The sequence below is a fragment of the Oryzias melastigma genome, linkage group LG18 (genome assembly GCF_002922805.2).
Source record: "Oryzias melastigma strain HK-1 linkage group LG18, ASM292280v2, whole genome shotgun sequence".
Classification (NCBI taxonomy): Eukaryota; Metazoa; Chordata; class Actinopteri; order Beloniformes; family Adrianichthyidae; genus Oryzias; species Oryzias melastigma.
Window position 1 is genome coordinate 12974200 of NC_050529.1, and position 22607 is coordinate 12996806.

Sequence of the window (22607 nt, forward strand, 5' to 3'; positions counted from 1 at the left end):
ACTGGAATGTCTTTTTTATCTTTATAGTAGTAAAACATCCACCTGACCTTCCCTGTGGCGAACGTCCCACTCATCTGTCGACTTCACCGTGGAGAGGACTCATGAAATATAGATGATCTCTGGGTGATATCTCACTTTGAGCGATTTCAAGCTGAGGTTAAATGAAACAAAAAATAAATTAATTAATTAATTTAGCATATTTTAAATCTTTTTTTTTGTCACTCAGTTTAAAATATTGATATAAAAATCCAGTGGAGGCATTGTCAATCAATCAAAAGGTCAGCATGATTTTACTCTCAAATAAAATTTAAATAGTTGACATTAATTCTAACTCAAAAATGTGTGAAGCCACACTAATAAAGTTTTATATCGAGCTGGACCGACTCACTTTCTTGTGGTCACCTGATGAACTGATCTGGCTCCAGTTACTTTGGATTTGAAAGCAGCTTCAAACAGGAAGTCGCGGCATCGCCTCGTCTCTGCAGCCTCCTTCAGCACCTGGAATATGGGCTCAACCGTCCATCAACATCATTCAGAGCTTCACAACATCTCCGCTCGTTGAGCTGTGTTTGTGTGAGCTACAGCAGATCTTCAAATCTTCATCAAACAAAGAGATTCATGTAATGAAAAAACTTCATGTTTTTATTATAAATCAGGAATGTTGGAAATTGCAGAATTCGGTTGGCAGTACAAAAACATCAGAGATGTCATACATGATAAAAAAATCATTGAAACGTGGCGCATTTAGGATGAATCTAGTGTAAAAGAACTTCATTAGTCGGGAAGCTGAACGTTTGGAACAGCCTCTATTGCTTCTGGCCGCTGCTGAAGGTGTGCTGGTAGAAGACTTTTGCATTTTCTGCGTAATCCAAATCGATCCTGGCACCCAAACTCTGGGCACCGAGACAGGCCCCTCCGAGGGCAGAGGAGTGCTGCAGACTCAGGAGGCTGTATCCATGGCAACGGGCCTTCAGCTGTCCAGAGGAGGCAGCCTGATCCAGCACATCTGTGAACCCTGGAGACGACCAAAATTGTAATATTTCAAAACAGCTCTTATAATTTTTTAAACATTTGAAACAAAAGTTCTGATTTGCAGCTAAAACCGACCCGGCTGCAGGAGAGACCAACTCTTCCACACGGAGCCCACGCACAGGATCGGCACGCCGAGGTCGCTGCTTAATAATTTCTAAAGAGGAGGAAAAAAAATGAAAATATTTTCATCCGTTGTGGAAAACGGATTTGAGGAAATCTCGTGTTACCTCCTGCGCTGCAGGGAGAACCGCTTCCACATGCCGAGCAAGCACTCTCCCGGCCTGGACGAACACGTGGCGGCACAGAGCATCCCCAGCCTCCGCACCTTCACCACAAAATGGTTTAAATTGATTTAAAGACAACAAATGAATAAATTAAAAACAAAACATGTGTGTCGTCTACCTTCTGACAACTTTTTGCAGAAACCTGCAAAGTGGGACTTCTTGAAGTCTCTGTAGAGGTGAGGCAGCATCCCCATCAGATCCGACACCTGACACGGAAAAGGGGTTTATACACCACTGACTGTATATAGAGAACTGGACTGAGTGACCCCGCCCTTTATGTTCCAAAGAAGAAGCCAAAATCCCGTAGACTTCTATTGAAAAATAATCATAAATCTTTATATTTCTCAGAATCCTACATTGCTAATCCTACATTTTTTCATCTTTTTTGCGCAACTTATTTAAATTATAAACGGACCAATCAGATGCCTTTAATGTTTAATGGGATGGGGGTGTGGACTTCCAACAAGCTCACTCCTGACTGGTGAGGGTGGTTGCCATAGAAACCAATCACTGCTTAATTGTTAATGGTTCTGACCTGAAAGTACTCCTCCATGGCTTTTTGGACGTGTGTGATGTCATGGGGAGGCGGGGCCAGCTTGTCTCTGGCGTCAAACACCGTCTTAACAGCCAAATGAGCGATCCAGAAAGCTGCAGGGCAAAGAAAAAAAAAAATTGCTATCTGCAAATTGACCATTTATTGGGTTTCATCCACGCGGTTACCTGAACCTTCGTCGCCCATCATGTGACCCCAGCCTCCGCAGCCTTTCTGCGAACCATCGGGGTTGACCAGCTTGCAGTTGGAGCCGGTTCCAGATATCAGCACAATGCCTCCTGAAAGGAGGATGTAAGAAAGTTTGACAAAAACATAAAACTTGTTTTGGAAGGATGCTAAACAACAACTAACCGTGATCGCTGGCTGTCGCCATGGCGCCGACAGCATCTGTGGTGATGAAGTAATGCTCACTGAGGTTGGGGAAGCGCTCCTTCATGTCGGCGATCAGTTTTTCTATGGCGTCTTTCTGCTCACCGCCACTCAAAGACATTCCCTGTCACACCAACACACAATCGCTTAAGAGCACGCCGCTTATTTTCAATCTCAGCGCCACACTTCCATTAACTAACCAGACACCGCAGCGGTGCGTTCGGGTCCAGTCCCGCACTCGTTTTGGCTTTCTGAACCATTTCGTTGATCGTTTCAATACATTTGTCCTTCCCGACCAGCTGTGAAACGCAAATGTGAGAAGAATTCATTCAAAGAGAGGACTTTTTAGGGGGAAAAAGTCAATCTGATGCTCACCCAGTGGTTGGTGCACGGTCCCACCGCCTCACCCAGAACCCTCCCATCTGCTGTCAGCAGCACAGCTTTGGAGTGGGTTCCTCCCCTTCATCCAAACACAACAAAACTCGTATTTTTAGTACAAATAAAACCACATCAATGCAAAAAAAGACACGATTAGTAAAAAAAAAAATCTCCACAAAGTAGTCATTTATATACATAAATTAACGTTTTAAGGTCATTCATGCATGTTTGTGGATAGTGCTGAACTGGCACTGATTCAGAAGGTGTGTCAAGTGATCACGAGTTAAATAAACTTCGTCTAACAGCGACAACGCTTTACGTTTTTCACCACTTTCAAAATGACAAATTGACGCCACGTTTTATATTTACACAAAAATCACATATAACTCAACAACTAAAGCGCAAACATATTTTATTTGACATTTTTAAGTCATCCTTACCCCTCAACTCCGCCGAACACCGATGCCATGTCACAGTTCCTGTTTTGGTCCGGTGAAAACTCCAAATCTCGCGAGAGTTGACACTACCCAATACCGCTTAATGACCAGTAGATGGCAGCTCTGAGCTGCTTTGCAGAGTTTTTAGTAGGGAAATGAATCATTGCTGTTACTAAATCATAAGCAAACAAAAAATTACTAATAAAATGAGAGTTGTTTGTAAGGGGATACGTTTTACAGATAATTAAGCGATCACTTTATCAAATTAAAGACTTATATAGAACAAAAAGATGAAGTTAAAGAAAAAAACCCAACAGATTAGATAAAAAAACATACAGAATGCAATATTTGTCATTTCATCATTTTATTTATTGCATTAAAAAACCTGTGGGTGAACGTTTGCATTAAGTGTAGCTTTTAATTACCTTGTGTTAATTAGGATCTCCAGTGATGTCAAGATAATCTTGTTTTCTTTAACTTTTATTAACTTTATTTAAATGTTTAAATTTCTCCTCAATGCTGGATGGAAGTGAGCGGGTCAGAGCTGAAATCAAGAAAGTTACACAAGAATGAGGAGGTGGGAGCTGGCCGTGAGCAGCCTACTCTTCCTGCAGGCAGCTGCATCAATGCGACTGCAGCAAACCGGACGTCTACTTGCATGTCAAAATAAGAGCACGCTTAAATTTTATTCCACACTTAAATTCTTGATTTTATACATCTGAGGGGGGAAAATCGTACCCAGTGAAAGCTATGGAGCTTCTTACAAAGTTAAACACACTAATTATCAGACTATTCTTGATTTTATTTAATAAAGTTTAAAACATTCTCTGTGTTTTGAAAACTTGGATGTGTCTGTCTTTTCTGGACTTGTGGTGTCCAAGTTACTTTGCAGCTAAAAAAACAAAACAAAACAAGCAAACACACAAAAAGCGTGCAATATTGCAGCAATCCACCCATACAGTTTTGAGCCAGATCGCAACTCATACAAGGAAATTGAGTGACATACATTGGCCTGTTTGTCTGCCTTTTTTTAAAACTATTGATGAATATACTGTATTGAGATTTTATTAATGATTCATTTTAACAACAATTTGATTCATATCATAAATTGTGTTCCGATTTACTTTCAATTTTGGTTTATTTTCCAAAGTTTTCCAGATTTTTTTTAATTTCTTGTAAGAGAATCAAGTATAAATGAAATATGTGAACAAACAAATGAAAAAGAACTCATGGAAAATCCATTCGCATTTTAGTTTCATAAAGTTCTACCCAATGTTGTTTTTTCAACTTCAAAATAATACGAATTGAACATTATTAGAACATTATACCACATTATACGGTCACATGTCTTTGGACTGTAATGATAGCTTGATCATTTTTTGCTACAATCGCATGTCTATTTTCCACTGTGATGACACTTAGTCATTTTATGTTAAAATAAAGTAAAGCTAAAAGGCCTCAATCCGAATTGAAGTTTTTCAAAATCAATATAATCAATTTAATTCACTCTGAAATGATCTTATAGTGGTATAAGTTCTACTTGATTTAATTCAATTAACAACTTGGCTCAAACTGATTAGATTGTAGGAAAAGAATTCAATTAATTGACTCATTGTAGCACCCCTAAATTAAATTAAATTATTTTTGAATATTTTTGCGGAAAAAAAGAGCAGTTTTAGTAATAAAATAAACAAAATGCTTTTATAAATGCAATTACTACACACAATTAAATATTTTCCATCGCTAATTTAGTGGTACAAAGGAAAAACAAGCGAAAAATCGGATTTACAGGTTCCAGCAGCCTAACAGGAAAGTAGGCTTTTACAACGAAAGGGCAAACCGGATGTACCTCGTGTATCATTTCCGCCTTTCCCGCTGGTCCATCCTCTCACAGGAGGAGTGAGGCTACAGTCAGTTTGGAGGACCCACCGTCATCACTCGGACAACCTAAAGTTTCGTCGGAACCGCTCGGTGTTTGTTTGGACCGCTTCTCTTCTCAACATGACGTTTCTGAAACAGATTTTTAACAGCGACGCTTCAACGGCTTCCGGGCGAAAATAAAAAAAAGGAGAAGAAGAAGAAGAAGAAAAAAGCGGGGAAGTTACTTTTCGGAGGGGTCAAAGGACAATTATACCCATTAACGAAATAATTAAATAAAAAGCGAATTTTCGTCGAAGAATTTGCTTTTCGTGGAGGAGAGTCTACGTTTCGTCGTTTTTTTGGGGGGGGGAATGGATACGCACGTGAAGGAGGGACAACTTTATGTGCAACACCAAAAGTTTGGAAAGGTGAGTGCAGTTTTTTTTTAATGTACGGACAAAATTATCAGGAGAGTTTTCAATATCATTTCAGGAAGTAAAATTTTCCGTGTTAACGAAAGGCGCATCACACCATGTTCATGTATGAGGAATTATATCATAGAACCGGCTGTGGCGAAAGTGTGAAGAAGTCCTGGAGGCTGACAGCTGCATGTTAGATAGGTGGAATTCAACAGCTTATCTGAAAATAATTCAAAAGTTTAAGTAATAATAATAAAAAATAGATTGACTTATCAATATTTCTCATTTTTCTTGTGTTTCTGCAGAAGGGGGAAGTGTTTTGATGGATTAAAACATAAATAAATGTAAATTTGAAGGTACCACTTTTCTTTAAACATGACTTTGCAAGAACAAAACAAACAAAAAATGAGTCAAACCTACACAATCACAATGTTATTGCTGCAGTCAGCATGTTGTGTGCTTTGACACAGTCATAAAGTGATAGGATCTTATTGTGTGTTTGCCCCCCAAGTTGTGGGCATCCTTTGGTCGCACAACTGGATCATCCTCTCAGTGACACTGCGAGCTGTGAGAGGGTCTTTGTGTGAATGTCTCCCGCCGGTCATATGACATGAACCGACAAAACGCTTGTTTCCTGCTCTGAAACCAGCACGCATTCGTGCCTCTGAAATGCATTCTCGAGGCCTTTTCATGCAACAGAGAATCGACACATTATCTATCCCCTTAAATAAAGGAGCCCTGAAGGCAGAGAATCCTAAAGTCTTTTAAAGTAGCTCAACAGGAAGCTTAAGAACAACATGTTTGTTGCATAAATTCTGCGGTCTTTAGAGCTGTCGGTGTTCACACACTTATATCTGGTTACCACATGCTTGGTTGGAACAAGTTGATTAAAAAAAAAAAGCCTCTTCTGCAGGATCTGGTTTCTGTTTCAGGTTGGTGTATGACATGTTATGGTTAGACTGCTCACTACAATCGGTTAGAAGGTAAACTGTCATGCACCTTATTTAGCCAGCATTAAGACTTCTGGTGCAGTTTATGGTGATAGGCCAAATAGGCCAAAAACATTTATTCAGAAAATAAAAACATATTTTATAAGATTTGTTCTTGAATATTTCTTGATTATAAAATCACCCTGGATTATTGTAGACAGGGTTGTAGAATGGTTTCACAGTGACTTCTCAGTGTCTCAAGACCTTTGGGGACTTAAAATACATGCTTCCAATTTTAGGAATTGTGTTTTCTATTAAACCCACCGTATTCTCTGAATTATAAGTTGCAGTTTTTTCATAACTTCGCCCAAGGTGCGACTTGTACTCGGAAGCGACTTACTTGTGATTTAAAAAAAAAAAAAAAAAAACATAAATAGGCTCATACATTTATTTTTTCACTAACAAGCGGTTGCCCTTTAGTGGTGGTTTCCGCTAAGTGTAGTCCAAAACAAACATGGAGGCGAATCTCATTCTTTTCGTCTTAAGCGTTGATATTTTTCTTATTTGCAACGAAACATTATTATTCTTGTATTTATTTTTTGCGCCCTCAGGCTAAGTCATCAAACTAGGTTACAGAGTAGGACTGCCACGATTAGTCGACTAATCGACGATTAATCGACTATTAATATAGCCAACGACTAATTTAATAGTTGATAAGTTGTTACTGCATATTATATGAAGTTAGAGTGTAATAAAGTTAAAAGTTATAATGGAATTATGCTAACTTTTTGGACTATTTTGGCATTAATTAAGGTTTTTAGGCTATTTTGAAGTTTAGCTAATATTTCAGTTAAGTGCTAGCTGTTTTGGTTAAATTAGGATTTTTTGTTGTTGTTGTTGTTTTTGTAGGCTGTTTTGGAATTTAGCTAATATTTTAGCTGCATGCTAGCTGTTTTAGCTAACTTAAGTTTTTTTTTCCTTTTTTTAGGCTATTTTGGAATTTAGCTAATATTTTAGCTGCATGCTAGCTGTTTTAGCTAACTTAGGCTTTTTTTTATTTTTTAAGCTAATTTGGCATTAAACTAATATTTTAGCAGGCTATCAACTTCAGCATCTTCAGCTATCATCACTAGCATCTTTAGCTGCCAAATTCAGCTTACAGCATTCACACTAACATTATCACAGATAATGCTACTGTGAATATATCTATTTTTTCGTTAGTTCAAACCCAATGATGGTTAAGATGTGCGTTTTACATCCACTTTGCGCATGACCTGATTAGTGAAGTAATTGGAAAAAATAACTGGTGATTAGTCGTGCGCGTCCAATTTGACCCGCTCAAAAGAGCCAGTAGACTCGAATTTGGTGCGTGCCAAAAAGAGGGAGTAGATGCGAGCTGGATGTGGGAATCCCGTTCTGTTTGAATGCAACGTTACGGTGGGCTTTGTTGATTGGTTCTGAAACGTCAAACTTTTCTCCCGAAAGTGCGACTTATACTCCAGAGCGACTAATATATGGATTTCCTCTTCTTGATTAGACATTTGTTGCTCCTGCGACTTATACTCCAGTGCGACTTATACACTGGAAAATACAGTAACTGAATTGAGACAATTCAAATGAAAATAAAAAGTAATTATTTTGGTGTTTTCTATTTTGACTGAATTACACTATGTAATAATATGCTTTCATACACTACAGATAACACTTCATCATCTTACCAATACCTGCTCTTCTTCTCTTGAGGCTATGCACAAATACCCTCACTACTTTCTTGAGGTGGGAATCTTGAGGCTCCTCACGATTCGATAACGATCCAGTAGGCAACGATTATATTATGAAATGATTCAATTATGAAACAATTATGCATCTCAGATCTGCATTTTATTTTTTAGAAATGTTTCTCTTTACTACAACATACTAGACCAATATGGCTTCCTTTTCTCCATCAAAGTGCATTTTTAAGTAAAGACAAGATCAGTATATTTGTATAACTTTTATTGAGAACATAAAAATCGGACATGGAAAATATTTCATTAGATAATCAAGAATCTTTCACAGTATCAAAACGGTTAAATTTTTCTTGAACTCAACAACTTTAACTTAGACAGTTTTATGTTTTATCATTAGACCAGCTCTAGTGAAACAATCTTCAACTCATGTCATAATAAATAAATAGTGTCAGGCTATAGACGCATGTTGTGATTTAGCAAATTTGTTGTGTTCCCTACGTATTTAATTTGGAGTGACATAACTTACACACCGCGTGACTTTTATCCAATTGATCCTCGACAATATGAAATCAATTTTTAAAATTTTACATTTTAAGTTTTAAAGGGTCGTCTATTCTTCTTTTTCTAGAAATAGTTTTGAAATAAGGTGCTTATGAGTTTAGTGAAACCAGAGAGGAACATGGTGAGAGAGAAAAATAGCCTTAACGTCAAAGTAATTTTATCATTGACTTTAATTTGATAATGTTTGAATTCTTTCTTTTTTTGTATTAGATTCTTCTCACTTGTGCGTCTAAACTCTGTTAGGTTAGCACAATACATTAAATTGTTATATAATCTACAGAATTTTCAAAATCCATCAAGCTAGAGTTTTTGTAAATTAATAGAATTAACCCCCCCCCCTGCACTGCGACCGTGCTTAAGCCTAAAGAGCATCAATATCACCAAATAGATCCCTTAACACAAGAAAAAATTGGCTGGATTTACTGCCAACCAATTGCTTTCTAAATTTAGAAACACTGACCGAGAGCTTTGGTTTATTGTTTTATCATTTGTTATTTAATTTTAGCTGGGTGCGTCTGATTTACAACTTTATTTAAAAACTGTGAACAGGACGCTCACAAAGGCCTAAACACTGCTGACTGAACTGCATGTAAACAAGGGGAAAAAAACAGTAAAAAATCCCGTGGCGATTCTCATCTGGTCGTCAGTTAGAGTTGATCACGTGATCACCAGCTGATGTTTGTCTCTGCCTAATTTACCTTTGCATCAATAAAGATTTATTTCTTTGCGATCCCACATAAAAAATAAAAAGAAACTTTATTAGATCTAGTTTCAACAAAATAAAAGCTTAAACTTTTGACAAAAAATGAAAAAATAACTTTTTTACTTTTCATACAAGATGATTATATTTGAAGTCTTTAAGTACTTTGAAATAAAAGTCAAATATTTGTGCAGGTTGGTTGTTTTGGCTCCCCAGATGATTGAGATCTCTCTGTTAAATCCTGCACAGCATTGCATGATTGTGTGAAGGATTTAGTGAGAAGTTGTGTCTGGGATTTGCAGCAGCTTGTGTCTGTCCCACATCTTATCACGGCGGAAGATGCTTGGACTTGTAGATGCTGGAGCTGCCTGAAGCTTCTGTAGGTCATGCATGGTTGGCAGCTGTTTGCTGGGTAACAGTGAAGCTTCTGGATGTGCTGCTGGGCTCTAATTGGCTCTTAAAAACCTTTGAGCTGGCGCTCAAACAGCAGGGGTGTGCCGCGTTTAAGTGGAATTACATCAACCCCGAGGCGGCCGCATTTGAATGTAATGATTCCTGTTTGATGTCTGCCAACCGGATTAATGTCTTTTCTCATCAAATCTCTAATGCTTTTGTTCTTTCAGGATCTCCCCAGATTATTTTTAATAACCTCAATGAGACAAGTGTATAATTCTCAATAGTTGTGCCTCTTTAAAGACCCACTCTGAAGAAAATTGTGTTCTTTTGGCATTTTTCTGATGATGGAGGACACATAAAGCACATTAAGGTCTTTGTTTTTGTGATGGTGACATCGGCATCTTCCCTAATAAGTCAACCAACAAAAAATAGATTACCGAACAAAATAAAATGGTAACCTTTGACTGAAAATGCTCTAAAAATATCATGTTTATGATACAAGAGAGGTCATTCAAGAGACTGTAAAGTGTTAGAGAATGGTCTAAAAATAAGTTGTTAGTGTCAAATAACAAGTTTGAATAGACATTTGTTTGCTCAGTTTGTTTTTATCTTTAGGCATCTGTGCGTGAAAACTAACACCTGTCATTTACAAGAAAGGTAATCATTATTGATTAAAAATACATTGTCATATAAAACATCTTTTGACTCCTTGTCTGAACAGGATCTTTTACTAGTGTATTCAGACTGGACACATTTGGTTCGGTTAAAGTGAACCAGAGTTTGTTTTCCCCGTTAATCAGGAATACATTTTCACTCTGAATACACCCAAACAAATCCTGGTCCAGGACCAGACCAGGAACTGCTCTTTTGAGGAGGTCTCAGTTTGTTTCCAATTAGACTGAACTTGGGTTCGCTCTGAGTTTCCTCACTCTGAATTCGTTTTCTGAACGGAACTAAAACATAATCAAATGTGGTTGGATGAATGCAGGCTCATTAAAACAACTGAACATGATTTGCATTACTTTCCACACTTTTTTTCCTGACAATCTACATGACATAAACACTTATCAGCGTTATGAGCAGATGTTTTCGTGTTGTACCTGATGCTGATACAGACGTTGGAAATATAAAGTTTGAATGAGTGAACAATCCCGATAAGGATTGCAAAGCTACGATTATGACTTCCATCATTTCACCTCTCGCTGCTTTGCCCCGCCCTCATAATTCCTGGCCAATGACTAAAGAGATCTGTGGTCACGTAGTTTTATTTACAAGCTTTAGTTCAAAACAGAAATCTTCGGTAGACTGCAGTCTGAGTACAGACCAAACAAAGGTTCAGGACTCCATCTGGACCAAATTAAGTGGACTCGATCCACACCAACGGACTTCTCCAGTCTGAATACACCCTCACACTTTGTGGGGGGGATCTTCTTGGGTATTTTTACGATTACTTTAGTGGTTTTTGGTGTTCCTGTTTGACTGAACAGCAGGCTTTTTGTTTTTGTTTTTTTTAATTTTGTTGTTTAGTTTATTATATGTTATTATTTGTTGTTCTTTATTATTGTCTTGTTTTTGGAGCTACAAATCAGTTTCTTCTTCATAGGATCAATTCAACTTCTATCTATCTGGTTGAGTCCAGACATTTTCATAGCAGGATTACTATACAGCTTAACCACTGTTTACAGAACCTTCAGTCAAAAACCGCCTCTGCTTTTATTCTCAGCTTAAAGCATATGTGTGAATGTGTTTGTGTGTTTTTGTGTGGGCATGGTGATCTGGTGATCTGTTCAGGGTTTAGCCGATCTTTGCCTTACAGTGTCTTGGATAGGCTCCAGCAACCCCATGACCCCAAAAGGAATTAAGTGCGTTTGGAGGATGGATAGAGGGAATTTGAAAAATAAACTGACAATAAACTTAACTAGACTGAGGATCTCTGCTCACCTGAGGGTGAACCAAAGTGCAAAAGTGAATGGATTAAATGCCGTAAAGATGTATCATGACTAGTAATGAAAATAAACATCCCAGAAAACGAAACAAAAAACTGTAAATACTGAAAAATCTAGAAAATTTCTGACTGGTGAAGGGAAGAGGTACTTGATATCATCTAAGGATCAAGGATTACTGGGACTCTCTGGTTTTCTGTTTGGAACCGCTGGATTTTTCTTGACAGTTGAGTCAGCTTCATTCTTCTGAGTGCACCATGTCTTTAAAGACAACAAAAAATTACCCAACTCAGACGTAGGTGTGAAATTTTGGTCTTGGGTGACCTTTTCATTGTTTGTTTGAATGTGTTATAAGTGTCAGTTCTCAGCTGCTCTCAAAGTTCACACAGAAATTTAATGATGGTACATAAAACCCACAATCAAGTGTACATTGGAAATAGGCAGTATATAAAGCTGTTACTGAAATCTGGTCAGATCTTCGGACATAGTCTGTGGTTTAGACCAGTGGTCCCTAACCCCGGTCCATGGGACAGATGGTATTTTGGCTTGATCTTTGAGACAAGACACACTCATTATTTCTGTTTTATTTCTAATCTGATTCTTGAAAACTACTGGATTCTCCTCACCACATCCGACTCATGTCAAGTTGCTCAGTCACATGTCAAAAATTCATCCATTAATTTCTTAAAACGCCTGTGGCGACCGATAGACCCAAGCTAGCAACGTTCACAAAAAAACAAACATATTTCAAAAGTTAGTTTTTGTTTTGCAGGAAAGAGCCAGCAATCAAACAGAGGAAGAAAAATATGGATTTATTGCGACAGTTGTTCCCACACACCTTAATAATAATGTATAGTATTCAGCAACTGTCCAATACTCGTCAAATTTTAGGAGGATGCTGCGAACATAGTTCTTCCAATGGTAGATTCACGTTTTATTGGAGTGACCTTTTCTCTTTTTTATTTATCTGTGAACATTTTTTCTGACATTAAATCGCTTTGTGGCCTGAATAAGGCTGGGGGCTACTGGTTTAGACCACGAGAAAACAAGTTTCCCTCCTTTGAGACTACCAGCATAAGCCATCAGTAGCAACAGTTCATAGATCTTTTATTGCGATTGTTACTGACTTTGTAAAACGTATGCTCTCACAGTCTATTAGGGTTGTATAAAAATAGTGAACCCAAAAAAAGCCATCAGAATGTATGAAACTCGACCTCTCTGACCTTGTTTTTTGGCTAAACAACCGCAGGGAAGGAAGCACAAAGATGGCGATGTCTTCCTCGCTTGTCTACACAGCCATGACATCTGCTCCAGTTTCAAGACTGATCTGAATCTACACATTCAAGCAATTTAAAAAAAACAGAATAATGATTCAGCATTGATTGAGTTTCATAAGAAGAGCAGTTTCAAAGCTCTTTAATAGCCATTCAGAAGACCTACGAAGTTTACATCTGTTTAGCTAAGTCACTAATTTAAGTTTAGACAGAAGATTAAACAGTAATAGCTGTGTGCATCGACTCTGTCTGCAGCTTTGGTTAACCCGTTTCCCTGTTAAGCATTGAAACTATATTCAGATGTGTTAATTGAAGCTGCGTCTTTGGTTGACCTGATTGAGGAACTAAGTCTCTCGGTTAAATATCTTTCCACAACACATATAGCCCTTTGCGGTATGCAAAACTACCCATTTCTATTGACCCCAACAACTTATTTTTTTTCTTCAGTTTCTCTCTGGTGTCGTGACTCTCACACTCATTAACGGCTGCAGACGTGCTCCCACTGCTGCTTCAGTTGATGGGTTGAAGTTGCAGCCGTCTACTTTCATGATACCACCAAAAAAAAAAAAACCTATAGAAACCTGTGCAGCAGAAACAGGCTGGCTATGCAAATCTGGAGTAATAATATCTGACTAATATCTAACGTAAGAGCTGCTGGAACTGAAACATCATTGTGTTTCTGTTGTACCACTGACTGATAGGGCAGTGCAATAAGGGATGGGAAAAACATTGGCAAGTGTACTTAACTTAGTAACTTCTAATGTTAGTGGTGCAGCAGAGCGTTGAGGAAGTTTCTCGCTGCTTCTCAGTCATGGTCTCTTTTGCATAATTTCCACTGGGCGTACTGGCTGCTAGCGCCCTGTTCCCTTATATGGACCAACTGTTTGACATGGGCAAACACTCGATACGACCAAACTGCAACAATGGTTTTGTCACACCTCGTTTTAGGTGCACAACGCAACTGGTTACTCAAAAGACGTGGTTGAGAAGTTTGTATGAGTGCAGGAACATACGTGTGTGTGTTTGAGAGTGTGTGCGTACAAGAAGGAAGCAAAGAGAATCCTGGGTAATGACAATCCCACACGTTTCCTGTCCTCTTTGGCAGTTGGTTGTGGCCTTGGAGTGTGTTCACGGATCTGCTGACTTACAGTCCACGAAATGACATCGAGCTCTGCTGTAGCTTTGAAACAACACACATTGTCATTTCTTTGGTGAAGCGTTTGGTACGAGGTCCTCCTAAGAGGGTACTCAATTTATCTCCAGGCTGCAGCTGTTTCAGCTCCGTGATGCAAATGTTTTAACGGCTCTCCATCACTCATCTCTGTATTTTCATCCCGTGACTGATAACAATGAACAACACCAGAACCTGACGTAAATAATTTCCAGTTTACAGTCCAAAGCAGTACTAAAATAAACTATGATGAGTTAGCAAAATGTGTTTAAAATATTGTTCACCTTTTGGCATATCCTGTCAAGGGTCGCCACAGTGAATCCCAGATCAGCACAATTGGTTTGGCAGAGAGTTTTATACCAGATGCCCTTCCTGACTCAACCCTATATTTTATCCGCTCTGTGGACCGGTAAAGGGAGACCCAGACTGGGGTCTACCTGTGGCTACACAATTAGGCAGTTGTGTGAAGGGTCTCGCTTTAGGACCCACAGTACAGTAAGCTCATCGCGCCACCTGGGAATACAAAAACGGTTTAATATTTAATCAATTTTCTTCTGCCAGGTGTCTTTTGGTGCCTGGAAAATTTGACTCAATTGAAAATTTTATTGAACCATATGATAGAAAAAAAATAAAATATGTTTAATGATTTATAAATGTTTTTATGGTCTTGGGCCTTCTTATCTTAATGATCTGCTTTAAAGTATGAACCCTCGTGGACCCTGAGGTCCTCCAGTGCTGGATTTTTTTAGTTGTCTCTAGGGTGAGGACCAAAACCTACAGTGAGGCTTTTTTCTCTCACTATGGTCCTCGCCTGTGGAACAGTCTGCTGGAGAGCCTCAGGGCTGCAGAGACCATAGAGGTTTTTAAAAAGAGGCTCAAGACTCACCTTTTTAACATGGCTTTTAGATAGACTTAAATGGGTATTTATGAATTATTTATTAAGTTTTAATATATATTATTCTCAGTATTTTATTTTGTGCATTTCATGTTATTTTTCTTACACGTTTTTACATACATATTATGCATTACATTTTAGTATCTTCCTTTTGAGGTTTTATGCCCCAGTGTTTCCCTTTGGGGATCCCTTCTACCAGGGGTTGCCGGTTCTGTCTAGGGTCGTTGCCGCGGTTGTCGCCCTTTGGGAGGCGGTCGGGGTCTGACTTTACAGCCTCATGGTTGTGGATGGGACCCCACTGCTGTCCCGGTCTGGGTGGGCATTGTGTCAATGTTCCTGTGACTGAGCTGACCCTTGGTATGAATAGATTACTAAAATATTGTTTCTTCACAGCAGAGCCAAGCAAAAGTTTTTTCTATATATTTTAGAACTTACTTCTATAAGCATTCAATGTTTGTGGGGTCATTCAATCATTTAAAATCCACTTTTACAGCTTTTATTTAGCTGCACTTTGAATTCAGCTCAACTCCTAAAGGAGATTTTAAAATCAAATATTTTTTGTTAAATATAATAAAGAAAAAAAATCAATTACAATTGGACACTGAATTTAGTCTGAAAAAATCTGTGATTAAAAGCATGACACGTAAGACAAATGTAAAACCAAACCAAACAATACTTCTTTCACAGAAAATGAAATCAAATTAGCCACTTTCTTTTATAAATATTCACTTTTGAAACTGCAGACTGTCCCGTCACAAGCTCAGCTCCCTTAACCGTCCTCCAGGAAGTGCTGTAATGTGTGATTGTATGGGGAAACACAAAAAAGAATACAATATCTAACTACACACAAACATGTTTTTCAAGTCAACAGGACGGGATTTAGGATCTCCAAATAAAGGAAAGTGAAGGTACCAGAAGCCACGTATGCTCTTTTGTCTGTTTATTTTTAGCTGTGAACATCTGGGATTCTGCACACCTGCTGTACTTCCCGTTGTTCATTGTTGTGCGTCGTGGGTTTTCTGTCTCCTATTTCAGGAGAATAAAATCATCAAGGTGCTTATCACTTCCTCAAGCCCTCATGGAACTTCTCTTCTCACTTTGACTGGATCTGGTTTGAAACCTGTTTAAGATGTCGTTTACATGCTTGTTTTAGACCACAAAAAGTTTTTGTTTGTATTTATTTTTTTTAAATTCAAATCACTAAAAAATTAATTACTCACAAGTAAAGCAACTGCTCCAAAATTGCAATGTCTGTGTTGAGCACTGGCCCACATGCGATACTGAAAAGACTACTTTATTCAGGGGAGAGGAGAAAACAAGAAATAAAACATCTTTGTTGATTAAATCTGTAGACGCACAGATGAAAAAATTCTGTTGATCCATTTCCCAAACTTATTTCACTTTTATCTGTTGCTTCGTTTTTAAGATCAAATTACATCTGGCTTCAACTAGAATCTACATTTTTATTCTTCAATTCTAAAATTTTTCTAATGCATGAACTTGTAATTTATTTTTGACTAAAGGCTTTTTTTAAGTATTTGATTGCGAAAAGTTTAACTTTTGTTCTGTTTTAAATCAATAGCTATGTGGGGAAAAATCAGAACAAACAAATCTGCGATACGAATGTAAATTTGACAAACAAAAAACAACGTACCAAACTGTGTTAAATCAAATCAAACTGTAATGTAAAAAAAAATCAATGTATTCAGATTTTAATGATGTGATTTACAAGGCCATAGTCACCTATAATATAAATTATTTGTTCACTTTCTCTTTCTTTTTGTAATGTCCCTCATTTATTCTCCACGACACCCTAGTGGTTATTAGGTGAACTCCACACAGCTACAAATTATTAACTGACTTTTAGATGAGCTTCAATCAGGAAGTCAAATGTTTGTTCCTTAGTGGAGATAGACAATATGTCATGATGTACTAAAGGTTTACATTTGCAAAAGTGTGTGTAAACTTGATTGAGGAACTAACTGGAAGCACTGAGGCATGCATCTGTTTAACATGGAAACAGTACATCGGAACATTTGCTTGTGTAGGTTATGCAGTGAGGTAATTTTAACACAATGCACAACAGAAGGAGTTTATGCAAATGGATCACCGCAGCAACTCAGTTTATCAAAAACAGGAACGTGGTTGTTTTGTGTTTATTATTAGCAAAGTCTCTCAGTGGTGTTAACTGGCAGCTGTTAAGGTGTTAACTGCAGTCATTGGTCTGCGGAGGAGTGAATAAAGGGTAAAAATTGTTAATGCTTGTATTTTTGTAAAGCCAGACGAAAGTGTGTGTGATTGTGTAACCCTTTGACAAACTGTCATCCTGTTCAGGGTGTACCCCATCTTTCCCCAACAGTAGCTGTAGCTCCAAAAGGGATTCAGTGGTTCAGAAAATGAATGAATGGATGGATGGATGGATGTATTACTAGAGGCATAGAAAAATAATTTTTCCCGATATAGATGTCTCTATGTTGGAGCCAGAAATCATCAGTGATTGGTCCGAGTTGGTCTGAATCAACATTTCTATCATTCTCGCCAATCAATCACCAAGCATTGACTGTATAAGAGATCTGAAGAGAGTGAGTGTGACATCACCCATAGTAAATGTTGAAATGAAGCCTCATCTGTCGCCATGTTGGAGCCAGATGACAACGACTGGCCCGAGTTGGTCTGAGTCAACGTTGTCAATAGGGGGATGTTTGTTTCTTAATAGAAGCCTATGGGATTTTGGCTTCTTAGAGCGAGGAAGTACTTCCTGTTCGGCACGCGAGGGGGGAGGGGTTGTATATAGTCAGTAGTTAAAGCACACAATACTCATCTGTGCATTTTTTTATATTACCCAACAGAAATGGAAGAAAAACTGGTTTGTGCTGTACCCGGCCAGCCAGAACGGCATCGCCCGCCTGGAGTTCTACGACAGCGGAGCCGGTTCCGGCGGCGGCTCGATCAGCGCCTCCAACGAGAAAACCAGGAAGCTGGACAAGAAGATCATCCGCTTGTCCGAGTGCATCTCCATCCTGCCTGCCCTGACCGAGAACTGCCCCAAAGACAACATGGCGGCGATCTGCGTGGAGACGATCGAAAAGACTCACGTGTTCGCCGCAGAAAAGAACACTATCAAGGACTGGATGGACACCATGTGTGACATCGCGTTTCAGGTACTTCACTTTGTGTGTTGCAAACAGGATGATCAGCTTAGGAAACCAGCTTGCTACTAATGAGTAAGACGTGGATGGAAGTGGTTTTCAGACTTCCTTTGTGCGTTTTTTTCTGCCTCAGTCTTTCACTGATCCACACTGTTGTAAAACGATGCTTCTGTGTCCCACAGGGGGGATGTGGCAGCAGCAGCAATGCTGCAGACTCTAACGGAGGACCCAAGGACCTGCAGATGTCGGACAACCTCATCTACTACTCCAGAGAGGAGGGTGAGGGCTCAGTGAGGGCTTTAATAGCCGCTTGTTGCAGGCAAATCCACGATAACACTCAAGAGAACGCTCATGTGTTTGACAGTGAACGAGTTCTGGGTGTCGGTTCAGAGAAGCGAGGCAGCCGACCGCTGCGGACTCTCGGGAAACTACTGGCTGAAAGCCGAGAGCGACGTCTTGATCCTGAAGGAGCCGAAGACCAAAAGGAACGTTCTGGTGTGGCCCTACAAGCTGCTGAGACGATACGGGAGAGACCGGGTGAGCGACGCGGAACCAACTAAAGAGGAAGTTGGCATTTACAATGAAGCTCAAGAAGCATATCTGATCATGCACAGGAAGTGAACCTGTGATTGATTCACTTTTGGACTCAGATTTTCAAAGTAGAGCCTCCACGAACCTTTAAACTAAATATTTTGGTTTCACTTCGGACGCATTTTACTTGTTAAAAAGTCTGAACTGACGTGAACCAGAAGGTTAATAGTTTGAGAGCAAAAGGCCACTTCATCTGGAAAAGGAAGTTGAGTGGAAAAGGGAAGTGTGGATTGTTTTAGTGGCTAGATTCTGTGAAAATGTATCAACAAACGCCCACATTTTTTTTTTTTACTTTCACATCCTTTTTGTGAACACAGTTTGTCTTTGCCTGCAGGTGATGTTTTCCTTCGAGGCTGGCCGCCGCTGTGACTCCGGCCCCGGCACCTTCACCTTTGACACAAAGCAGGGCAACGACATCTTCACCGTGGTGGACCAGGCCATCCAGTCCCAGAAGGCTCTGGCCGAAGAGCGCCACCTCAGCGGCCCGTTCAACTCTGACCCTGACTGCCCTTCGTCGCTGCTGCGCAGCGCCGTCCCTGGCAGCGGCGACAGCAGCAGCAGCTGCAGCAGCCGGGAGGCGGACGGCGACTCGGGCGGCAGCAAGCCGGGTTCCGCTGACGGCGTGCTCGGGAAACGTGAGGGAGGAGACGGGGGTAGGGGACAGGCAAGTGGCGGCGTGCACAAGGGGAGGAGTTTACCTGAACTCCCCGCCATGCTAGGTGTTTTGGGGGGCGGAACTACGCCTCCCCGTTCTCCCAGAAGCCAGAAAAGCGCGTCACTGGAAGAGCAGACGGGTCTGTATTCAGAGCCGGCAGATTCAGTCCGCCTGCATCTGCAGGGCACCGACGGCCTCTATTCTGACCCGGTGGACAGCATCGTGGGTCAGAAGAAGACCAACGTCCCGTGCAGCCCCCCAACGGCCACCCCACGCCTCCGACCGGTCGGAGACGACGCCTCTGGAAGCGGTGGAGGTATTCACCACCACGGAGGCAGCGGCCAGAGGAAACCACCGGACCCGTACGCTAACGTCTACGACCAAATCAGCGCTCTGAATCTGAACGGAGCAGCAGGAGGAAGAGCGAAGAGCAAGAGACCTCCTGGAGGCCAAGCGGAAGGGTCTTCGCTGCCCCCCGTCATTTCCCTGGAGCACATATACGATGAACCGGAGGGGTGCGCCAAAGGTGGCGGCGCACCAGGTAGCTCAAGCTTGAGTCCGTACGAGGAGGCTCGGCTGGAGTTGGACATCCTGAAGAAACAGCCGGCGGTCCCCGACACCCCGGAACCCGAGGGGAGCTTCAGCTCCTCCTCTCAAAGACACTCCGCCCCTCAGGTGGTCCCGAGTCGTGGCACGCCTCACGCTCCTGCAGCCAAGGGACCCAAGCCGGTCACCGCCCCAAAGCCGAGCAGGAGTGCCTTTGCACGCAAGGAGCCGGTCCCACTGCCCCCTGGGAAACATGCGCCCGTCAGCAGCAACTTCAACAACAACAACAACATGTGGCCGTCCGCAGGAGCGGGGAAGGAGATCTACAGCCAGGTGTCCAAACAGAAGCCTCCTCATCTGTGGTACAACCAGAACCAACTAAGATCTCCGGATATTATTTATGACAACTTGGGGGACATCTAAGCATCGTCGGGGCGGAAAGAGCTGAGCTCACTGCTTTTGTTTGGAATAAAACATGGAGGACGTCTCTTAGGACCAGCCTGAGCTGCACTGTGGTCGGAGTCGAGCTCGTTCACTCCTTCGGAATTCGCTTTAACAAGCTTCGACAACAGACTGGAAAACATGTTTTTTGTGGAACCGCAGCGTTTTACTGCTTCTCTGAAATGTGACGCAGCGCTAAAGCCAGAAGTGACAGAAACAATGTTTCCTGCAGACTTCATTTTCCTCTCTTTGAGCCTGACCTTTTACCTGAAACAGGAACATTTATCAGGCCGGGACGCTGACACAAGACATTGGCTTCATTGGTGAAGCCACTAAATAATTGAATATATCTATAGGTATAAAGTAGAATTTTTTTCAGAGGATGCAAACAAACCTTTAGGAATCATTGTGAGTTTCGAAAAAAAAAAGGAAGAAGGTAGTCGTTTTTAGACTATTGAATCAACTTCTCTGCACATTTTTTAAAGTTTTGAATGTCTTTGTATAGATATAAACTAATGATGAAACTAATCGATCCCAACAATGTGTTTATGTGACAAAAAACAGCTGTGCTGTTTTGTAAATAGAACTTACAATAAAATTGTCTACAGAAACTTCTCTGACGTGAATCCAAACATCCTTTTTCTGGTCTGTTTTTGGTATTTAGAGACACACACTGGTGAAAAACGTGTTTTTGGGGTTTTTAATGTTTATTTTTCTGATGATGAAAGACATATATATTAGGAAAATTTGACTTAACATTGTTTAAAATTGTGTTTCTTTTTTTTTCTTTAAAAACTTTTTTGCTTTTTACATTTTTTATCTAAATATTTATTTATTTATTTTGAATAACAATTGTCTCATTTTTTAATACAAAAATATTTTTTTAAATATTTTTTATTTTTTTAATTATCTCATTATTTTATTAATATATTTCTTTGTTATTTAAAATGGTTTCTTTTTTTATTTCTATTATCATTTTTTGTTTTTTCTTTATTTTTTGATGATGATCATGTTTTTTAGTTTTGATTTTTTTATTTTATTTTTATTTAAAATTGTTTCTGTTTTAATTTTATTTTAAGAAATGTTTTTTTAAATTATTTTTTTTTTTTTTTTTTTAATTTCTTAACTATTTTTATTTTTTATTTAAAATAGTTTTTTTTGAGTTTTTCTTCCTTCAAATCGTGAATAGGGAGCAGACGAAAAAATGCCGTTTGAAAAAAGTCAGGGAAAGTATAATGATCGGGGCCACAAGATCCCTGCTCCGCTCCATTCTGATGCGTCCACTTGTAGACGAGTAGATCCTTGGACGACTTCGTTTTCCGATCTAACTCAAAAGTGTACGGCTGGATAGCTCAGGTACTGCTCGCCACTTTTGTTGTACCACTAAAGTTAAGTTGAGGTAGTGAAGAGCTGTAAGCTAGCAGGAAGTAAACAGAGCTCTCAGCAACATGGAGGAGAAGGGAACAGTTCCCCCCACAACTCTGAGTAAATTGTTTTTTGTTTTAGCTACTTTCCAATGACTAAAACATTGTTACTGCTGTACTTCCAAAAAAAGCATAAAAAACAAGAAACAAAAACCTCCTTTCTTACTTTACTTTTCCTTTTTCGCTCCATCCCTACATTAATTGTGTTGTTCCGTCGCCCTGGCGACAGATAATTGCGGCTGGTTTGTGTCGGACACGCTGCGCATTTCAACAGCGTGGAGATAGCAAAGACGACGGCGGGGGCTTTAAGGTGGAAGAAAAGGAACAAAAGGGGGTTTATCCTGAGTCGGGGATGACGAAAGAGCCAGAAAAGCGGCGCTCAAAGGCCGAGAAAGGAGACGGAAAAAGATGCCGACATGATGAATGCTGGCTGGATGAACCTGCCGGCGTCTGCTTGGCCTGCAGACAGGTACAGACTGTTTCCTTAGCTGCTGCTTTTCATCCCCCTCTTTTGTTTTTCCATCCACTGCTGGAAAAGAAGGGATCACATCCCAGCACTCAGACTGAAAGAGGGAAGAAAAACAGAACCAGAAAACTTCTGTTTTTCTCGTTAACCTTTGGCTAAACTTCGTTTAAAAAAGAAAATAAAAAAGGTGAACCGAGTATTAGTGGAATATCCTAAACTTTCAACCAATTTTAAGTTTTACTTTCATTCTGACTCATCTCTGCCATCATGAATCAGCATTTTTCTTTTATTGTAAAATAAAACCAAATGTTTTAAGCACTTATTTAGTCATGAATTTAAAATAACCTGACAGGTTTGTTCCCAAAGTGAACCAACAGGAGCTCTTGGTGACTTCAGGTTGGACA

At 39.9% G+C, this 22607-nt stretch overlaps 2 protein-coding genes across 4 annotated transcripts; one reads left to right on the forward strand and one right to left on the reverse strand.

Annotated features, from left to right (window-relative positions):
• Positions 1-621: 621 nt before the first annotated feature.
• nagk (N-acetylglucosamine kinase) lies at positions 622-3663 on the reverse strand. Of its 2 annotated transcripts, none has more exons than XM_024288193.2 (11): positions 3479-3663; positions 3057-3181; positions 2614-2698; positions 2439-2537; positions 2221-2362; positions 2037-2147; positions 1852-1964; positions 1435-1522; positions 1260-1357; positions 1108-1186; positions 622-1015 (listed from the first exon to the last, which is right to left on the reverse strand). In XM_024288193.2, exons 2-11 carry the CDS (start codon positions 3083-3085, stop codon positions 807-809), a joined length of 1053 nt encoding a protein of 350 aa, XP_024143961.1. In that variant the 5' UTR covers positions 3086-3181; positions 3479-3663; the 3' UTR covers positions 622-806. The 2 variants fall into 2 exon arrangements, with proteins under 2 accessions (XP_024143961.1, XP_024143960.1); XM_024288192.2 differs by having other exon boundaries at positions 3057-3225.
• Positions 3664-4858: 1195 nt separating this feature from the next.
• Positions 4859-20945, forward strand: dok1b (docking protein 1b). Of its 2 annotated transcripts, XM_024288191.2 has the most exons (6): positions 4859-5341; positions 17781-18092; positions 18263-18359; positions 18445-18617; positions 19006-20307; positions 20525-20945. In XM_024288191.2, the coding sequence occupies exons 1-5, from the start codon at positions 5285-5287 to the stop codon at positions 20293-20295; spliced, it is 1929 nt and encodes a 642-aa protein (XP_024143959.1). In that variant the 5' UTR covers positions 4859-5284; the 3' UTR covers positions 20296-20307; positions 20525-20945. The 2 variants fall into 2 exon arrangements, with proteins under 2 accessions (XP_024143959.1, XP_024143958.1); XM_024288190.2 differs by having other exon boundaries at positions 4860-5341; positions 19006-20945.
• The last annotated feature ends 1662 nt before the right edge of the window (positions 20946-22607 follow it).